The sequence below is a fragment of the Benincasa hispida genome, chromosome 10 (genome assembly GCF_009727055.1).
Source record: "Benincasa hispida cultivar B227 chromosome 10, ASM972705v1, whole genome shotgun sequence".
In the NCBI taxonomy this organism is placed as follows: Eukaryota; Viridiplantae; Streptophyta; class Magnoliopsida; order Cucurbitales; family Cucurbitaceae; genus Benincasa; species Benincasa hispida.
In genome coordinates, this window is record NC_052358.1 from 45615685 (window position 1) to 45623905 (window position 8221).

Below are 8221 nucleotides of genomic sequence, written 5' to 3' on the forward strand. Positions count from 1 at the left end.
CATCAATCTTTTTTCATCATCATCGACTTTTGGTCGTCGATCGCAGGTTATCGAGGTAAGCCGTCGTCTTCTCGTTGATTCTCTCTCCTATTCGCAGTTTGTTCCCTTCATTTGTGCTGCACACCAAGATCCAACTGCCTATACAGATCCGTGGTGGTCATGGATAAAGAAGAATAAGAGATGAAGATGGAGGGTTATGTGCTATAAACCCCCATATGAAGATGGAGAGATGAAGATGGACTTTGTTCGTGCCGCCTATATAGATTTGTTGCACCAAGATCGAGAAGAACTTTTTTTTTTCTAGACTCTAAATATATATGTTATAAACCCCTAAGGGAATATGCATTTCTTTAATTGATATATGTGAATTATATACTGTTGTATATACCGTTGTTTATTTGATATATACTGTGATTTATGTTGAATATTAAGTCGATATGTGATTTATATACTGTGCAATAAATGATAAAGAAATTCGATTAAACAATATAATAATATATACTCTTAATTTTGTATATTGTAATATCTATTGATCTTAATTTTGTATATGTTCCAAGGTATATTGATAATGTTTCAAAGTATTTGTTAGGATATACTAATTAATTGAGAGTTTTTTTATTTTGATATATATAAGTTTTGATGTGTTGGGATTTTTGATTACTTAAATAGATATATATACTGTAAATAAAATTTATGATATATATTGCGATTTATGTCGCACATTAAGCCAATATTATTTATATATCGTGGTATATTTCATATATTAGATTATGTGGTGATTTATATCAAGCATTATATACTGTGGTATATTTCATATATTGGTTAGAATATTTTCAAATACTTAACAAAACGTTCTAAGGTATATTTTAAATAGTCATGAATCCACACATAAAAAAAAAAAAAAAAAAAGTGAAACCAACGAAAATAGAAAATAAAATTTTGTTAAATGTATTTTCTCTCTCCAAAAATTAAATAAATGAAAAAATCTCGACAAATAAATAAATTTTCTTTATTCATTTGAAAAATATGAAACGATCATATTAAATACATATTCTCTTCATAATAAATGCAATTTATCTCTTTATCATTAAGAAGGTTTCGAAAATAGAGAAATACATAGAAAAATTGAAAATAAAAAGAATTATAAAAGGGTAAATTTGTCCAAAAATAATAATAAAGCCTTTCTTGAAAAAAATTCAAATTTAAAGACATTTTTATTTTTTAAATATATAGCCTAAAGATGATATTTTATGTAAAAGTCTCAAGAAAAAAACACTCCAATTTTGACTTTAGTAAAAAATCATTTACTTTATATTTTGACTTTTGTCAATATATATATATTTCATCATGGATTCTTCTATGGAGTTTTATCTCAACAATCCTAACATGAGTCTCATTCTAATTATAAATGTTGACTTAACATAAGTAGAGATATTCATTTCTCTCGTGGGATCTGCTCCAAATGTAGAATGAGGAATCGGAGTGAAAGTGTAAGTAGAGGGAAAATTTTCTTAAAAGCTAAATGAGGATGAAAATGTATTACTCTCTTTGGCCTCTAGTTCCTTCCCATCTAACAATTTTTTAATTTATTATAATAATTGTTGTGATGTTATGATATTATTATTACATAAATATTATATTGAAATTTTAAATTTTATTTTTAATAATTAAGATAATAGATATATTTGAGTTGAACATTTAGGGAAAATCATTTCTATCCCCATCTGGTTAATTTCACATATTTATTCCGATTCCTGCAAAATTAAATGTAAAATTTCGTTGGAATGATAAATGAAATGAAGATTGAAAATAGAGACGAGAAAGTCATCTTCGATTCTATCACATCCCGTGAACATCTCTAGTTGTTGTGAGTTGATTGGGGAGTGAGGAAACTAGTGGGAAAAAAAAGGGCAAGAAAGCGCGTGCGAAGCAATATAGCATTGGAATGGAATCGAATTTGATGGGTGAATGGGTTCTTGAATTGCTGGAAAAAGAATACAATTTTTTTCCCTCATTCCAAGAAAACCAAAAAGCCAAATTCCAATTCCATTATTGGGATTTTAATATGAAGCATAATTACTCTTTAATCATTCTGTTTATTCTATTCCCACTCTTTTTTCTCAAATACACAGTTCGTTTAAAATCTTTCTTCTTCACAAATCAACCCCTCTTCTTCTTCTTCTTCTTCTTTTCAAATTGAAACATCATATTCCCATCATGAGTTACTACGACCACCAACAGCCGCCTGTTGGGGCTCCGCCGCCCCAAGGTCAGCCGCAGGAGCTCTCCTCTGTTTTCATTTCTTTGGTTGGTTCCGGCCTGTTTAAGACACCCGTTTTAATTAATTTTATTGGTTAATATTTGTAGGGTTCCCTTCCAAGGACGCTTACCCTCCGCCAGGGTACCCTGTTCAGGGCTACCCTGCAGCTCAAGGCTACCCCCAACCGCCGCCGCCGCCGCCGCCAGGATATGCCCCGCAGTACGCTCAGCCTCCTCCCAAGAATGAAACTACTGGTTGCCTCGAAGGATGGTCAGTCGCTTCCCTATTTAATTTCCCTCTCTTTATTATTAAGCTCAGCCTAGCTGCACCTAATTCAATCTTTCATTTCTTTTACACTTCAAAAATCGGATAAATATCAATTTATATTGTGAACTTTGGATTAGGGGCGTTCAAAAAATTCGATGATCCAAAAAAATGGATCAATCGAATCCAATCTGCGATTTGGATTAGATTATCAACTCATTTGAGTTGGGTTGGGTTCAAATAAATGAAAATTTTATAAGTTGAGTTAGTTTATGGGTTCACATAATATAACCCGAATTTATTATTAATTTTAAAATATATTTTTTTTATTACATATGATACATTATTTATACATATATTGATTTTAATTTTATTTAATTCAAATATTTTTTAATAATTTATTCTTCAACCACTCTTAAAAGTAGTTTCTTTGCATTTTAGAAAGAAAATTTTCACTATATAAATTGAAATTGAGTTGTTAATTTTAATTCAATATATGAAAATAATTAAATAAGATTTTTACATATTTACGTTGTACTTCTTTTTAAATTTTTTTTTCAAACAAATGGTCCGATTAACCCGAACCAACCCAACCCAAATATTTCATAGTTAGGTTGGGTTGAGTTCATTTTTTAATAAGGGTTGTTTGGGTTGAAGAAATTTACAACTCAAACAATTGAGTTGGGTCTAAAATGTCTTTCAATCCAATCCATGAATACCTCTACTTTGGATTATATCGGTTTAAGCTCTAAATTAATAGCATTTTATACTTCGAACTTTTTTCAAATTAATAATTGTATCAATTTAAATCCTAAATTTTCGTGATATATATATATATTATTATTTTTTTTTTGCGTTGCTTCTATTTTTAAAAATCTGCAACAAAAGGTAAAATGCGAAAAAGAAACACAAGGCTAAAACCACGAAAAAAAGTTAACAAAAGTAAAAACTAGGAAAAAAAATATTTTTTATTAGATTTTTTTTTGTCTAGTTTTCTTATAGTATCTAAAGTTTAAAAAATATTAGATTTTTAATTTTTAAATTTTCAATTTGATTTCTATTTAGTATATAAGTTTTAAAATATTATATTTTGATCTTTGAAATTTAACTTTTGTTTTAACTTGAGTCCTCAGTTAAAGGTTTACATTTTTACTTACTTTTGATTTTTAGAGTTAATGTCTATTAATTAATTTAAAAGAATTGCAACTAATTAAGTTTCAGAAATTTTTTCATCATTATTAAAAATACTTTTAAATTTTTCTCTTTTATAATAAGTTGAAATTAATTAATAGATATTAACCGTGAACATTAAATTGATTATTTAGTAAAAATCAAAGTTAAAAATATAAATCTTGAAACTTATAAATCAAATTAAACAAAATCTAGAGGTGTACGTGTAACAAATTAAACAAAATCCAGAGGTGTACGTGTAACAAATCACACAAGGTTGTTTATAACAAATCTCAAAGTACCTCATAGTTGGTTAAGGGTTTAGTTTTAGTTTTTTGTTTTTTTACAATTGTGTTTGTTTTATCACAATTTTCTATGAAATTTTTTTACATTTCCTATATAAACATTTGGATTCTTAGCCTATTCCAAAAACAAAAACAAATTTTAAAAAAATATTTTTTTAGGCCTCATTTGTTAAGCATTTATTTTTTTTTAAAAAAAGGTTAAAATACCATTTTGGTCTCTATACTTGGAAGTTTATTCAATTGTGATTCTTATAATTTCAATTGTCAAATTTTAGTTCTTATATTTTTAATAAATCTTAAATTTAGTCATAAATGCTAGTTTATTGTTAATTTTTTAAAAATATATTTTTTATCTATAGCATTTTCACTATAAATTTTAAAAACATATTCACATATTTGATTTTATTGCATGAAAATTATTATTATTATTTGATCTATTTTGGTAAAAAATTTAAGAGACTAAATTTAATATTTATTGGAAGTATATAGAATAAAATTGGACAAATGAAAGTATAAGGACTAAAATTGAACAAACTTCAAAATGCGGGAACCAAAATAGTATTTTAATCTTTTTGAAATTTATATTTGTTTAATTTCCTCTAGGTTGAAGAGATATATTTGAATTCTTAGTCAAAATCTAAAAACAAGAATAAGTTTTCAAAAACTATTTTTTTTTTTTAGTTTTTAAAATCCGACTTAATTTTTTAAAAACATTGATAGAAAGTAAACAACATATAATTAAAAAAAATTAAGGATGAGAATAGAGTTTAAAAGTTTAATTTTAAAAACGAAAAGACAAAACGGTTGTCAAAATAGTTTTAAGATTTTACTTCTGATTTTGAAAACAATTTTAAAATATAGACAACAATACATAAAAACTGATAGATGAAAAGTACCGATGTATCTAAACTTAATTTTTAAAAAAGGAATCCAAACAGAAATTAAGCTAAAACCAAGGATTAAAATATTGATATCGATATTTCAACTTTATGGATATATCGATAAAATATCGTCGTCGAATATTTCTACAAGTCACGAAATTTATAAATTTTATTGAAATTAATAATTAAGTTGTTTTTACTCTAAAATTAAGTTATGGATATTGTTATTAGTAGTATATTCATATTTGACTAAATAGATTACAATTTTTATGTTTTACAGATATTTATAAAAAATGTTAAAAATATCTATAGATATTTATTATCGATCGATATCGAATCTTTTGATTTATAAATAAATCGACGTATATCTTGACATATCTACGAATATTTTCATCTTTTGACTAAAACTATTTATTAGGTAGGAAGATAGATTGACAAATGAATGTATTGATGATTGTTTTGCAGTTTAGCAGCACTTTGTTGTTGTTGTCTGTTGGATGCTTGCTTCTGACAAGGGATTGAACTATGATCAGTGTGTTTCTTATTCCAATGTCACTGTAGTATGACATCATCAAATCTTGTTACAGCAATAAATGCTGTTATAAAACAATATTCAATTTAAATGTTTAGCTCATTAATCCCTGGTTTGTTTTTGACATATGCAATCAATCATCATGTATGATCACTTCATAAAATATATATTTGTATGTTTTTTTTCCTCTCGAAGCAAAACTTGGTATTATTAAGATGAAAATTTGCCACAAAGAAACTTCCTCACATCATGATAGCAACAAGAAATTAACCACTCATCATGTCGTTATTTGAATTAAAAACCTGTTGGTCACTCATGACAATTGAGCTATGTTTCAGTTTGGTTAGAAAACTAATTTTCTTCGTTATGAGATTACTCAATTTAGTCAATTCACACTCCTCCTCCTTAGGTCATATTCATATCACATAAAAGAAAACCTAGGGTTATCAAGATGGGTCAACCCAAAAGATTAACTCCAATTGGGCTAAACATATACCCAACATTTTGAACTCACATAACACAAGTTTTAAAGAAAATAAAGGACTGACAAGAGAAATAGCAAATTTTAAAGTTTCATTTGGAAAAAGGGTAAAAAAGTTTTAAAATTGTAAAAATAGCAAAATGAATTTAAATAATAGAAAATACTAATTAGTAAAGCACCAAATTACCCAAAGACTAACAAAATGAGTTAGAGAATGCTTAAACCACAAATACACTATATCTAAACATTCTATAAGGAAAAAAAAATTACAATCTCAAACAAAAGCTAACTAAAAAACAAATAACATGGTCAAAATCTTAGAAAGGGTTCCAAAATCAAAAAATTCAGCTAATATGATCCTCACCGACAATCAATTGGCAGCTGCTTCTTCGATGGATGACCATGATGGTGTGCTTGTAGTACGATGGTCACAGGTGGTGGCATGTGGCTGCATAGAGAACCAGTTGATGATGAGCAAAAGAAGACTTGACAATCATGCAAGCCGAAATGTAGCAAAGATGGTAATGGTGAGAGAAAAAAGAATGGGAGATTCTAAAGGAAGAGACCCAAGATGAGACTGTGGTGAGGAGGGTGTGCTGGCTGATGGAACACAAGACATACGTAATGGAATAATGATCTAATCACTCTAATTGCTTCTAATCAAAAGGAAATTAGCATGCAAAATGAAGGAAAAAACAGTAAATAAAAGGGATGGAATACAAACTTTGTAGCTCTCAACAAACCCTTTTCCTCGCTGAATCTCGACCCGAACTCTTCCGGACCACTACTAGAGTTAACCTACTATCCTCTGGACTCAAAACCGGGTCATAAGACCCGATGGATGAAGAAAACCGAGAGAGAGAAAGAGATGGAAAATAAGAATGAATTTGGGTTTGACTTTTTTTATTTTTCCAGCCCAATTTTGAAAACAATTGTGGAAAAATAGCCAAAAGTTTTTCATCCATAATTGAAAGCCCAATTTATAGAAAAGGGCCATGCAAAATTGATGAAACAACTCCATAAAAACCCAATACCTAGAATCCATTATCTAAGTGGGCTTAATGTCTCCACTATAAGCCAACACCTAGCCCACTATTTTGTTAGTGGAATTATCCAACAAAAGTTTGGATTTTCCCACTAACTTTAGTCAAAGAGCAAACTAGTCATTTTGTCAAAGTAAAACTTTGACCAAAAAGTCAACGTTTTGACTTTTTATGATTTTTTCGTGTTGACTAATTTTGACCTCCGAGCATGATTCCACATTCATTTTCTCGAAATTCAAATCACATTTGAATATAAGGTCGGTCAAAGTTTGACTTTTCAAAGTCAAAAGTCAACTCTTGACTTTTTTTACATATTTGACCATTTCTATTATTTCCGAGCTTCCGAATATGAACGTATTCATATTCTTGATATTTAAATCACATTTAAATATTAAAGCTGTATCTCTAAACTGAAAAATCCGACCATATATCACATATACTTGTCGGTTTCTCTTCTTCACCTAATTCGAACAATTCGAATCATTCTATCATACGGTTCTAAGTTCATTCCATATGAGCTAGTAGGGGAACCTAATGGACCTACAGATCATGGGCTTCAACAATTCGAGATTAACCGGTAAAAACTCTTTAACCTAATAATCAACATTTGTTAACTAACGGGTCATTCCACAAAAAGTCCCGTAGTTGCACTCCCCTCATTGTAGATATATTCTGTTCATCTAATATAACCATAATCAGTAAGTTAATCTTCACAGGTTGTTCATAATCTTGGTTGGGTCATAAAAATCGTTTTACCCCCAAACTACATCTTGTTCTTAAGTTCCATTGATCCTCTAATGAACAATTGGTTTAAGGTCCAACCTCATGAAACCAAACCCCTCTCAGGCCAAGGAGAGGGTAGGGCCCCTTGTTCAAGACCTGAATTCAATACTAAAGGGAACAACCTATCTACTATCCCTATAATGGGTAGGAGTGAATTCTGTCTTGCGCCCTATGTTCCCAGCTATCCACCTGATCTTACCCCTGAAATGGGAGGCCTATTGAGCCAGTGATAATGAGCTACCCTCACCTATGCAGATCTAAGGATAATTCCGAGTGAACAGGAGTTCATAGTTAGCTCAGGATTAAGATTAAGTTACCTAGGTCATCAATTAACGAAATAGTCAGTTTTATACATAAAACGACATTTAGAACGTAAAAAGTGACTTATTCATGGTTCAGTCTTATGCAAACTCATTCCATAGGATGCCCTCACTCACATATCTCTATATGAACGATTCAGGATCACATCGTTTGTACTAATTACAAAGTGGGCCGCATCCAT

The 8221-nt window shown here is 29.3% G+C and overlaps 1 protein-coding gene across 1 annotated transcript; it reads left to right on the forward strand.

Annotated features, from left to right (window-relative positions):
- Positions 1-1981: 1981 nt before the first annotated feature.
- LOC120088622 (cysteine-rich and transmembrane domain-containing protein WIH1-like) lies at positions 1982-5598 on the forward strand. Its single transcript, XM_039046036.1, has 3 exons — positions 1982-2269; positions 2368-2530; positions 5346-5598. The coding sequence occupies exons 1-3, from the start codon at positions 2218-2220 to the stop codon at positions 5389-5391; spliced, it is 261 nt and encodes an 86-aa protein (XP_038901964.1). The 5' UTR covers positions 1982-2217; the 3' UTR covers positions 5392-5598.
- Positions 5599-8221: the final 2623 nt, after the last annotated feature.

Bases quoted from the DNA above. Each gene is read 5' to 3' on its own strand.
- LOC120088622 (XM_039046036.1), top strand. From the start codon at position 2,218: ATGAGTTACTACGACCACCAACAGCCGCCTGTTGGGGCTCCGCCGCCC. The intron at 2,270-2,367 runs GTCAGCCGCAGG...TAATATTTGTAG, and splicing joins TGGGGCTCCGCCGCCCCAAG to GGTTCCCTTCCAAGGACGCT. The intron at 2,531-5,345 runs GTCAGTCGCTTC...ATTGTTTTGCAG, and splicing joins ACTGGTTGCCTCGAAGGATG to TTTAGCAGCACTTTGTTGTT.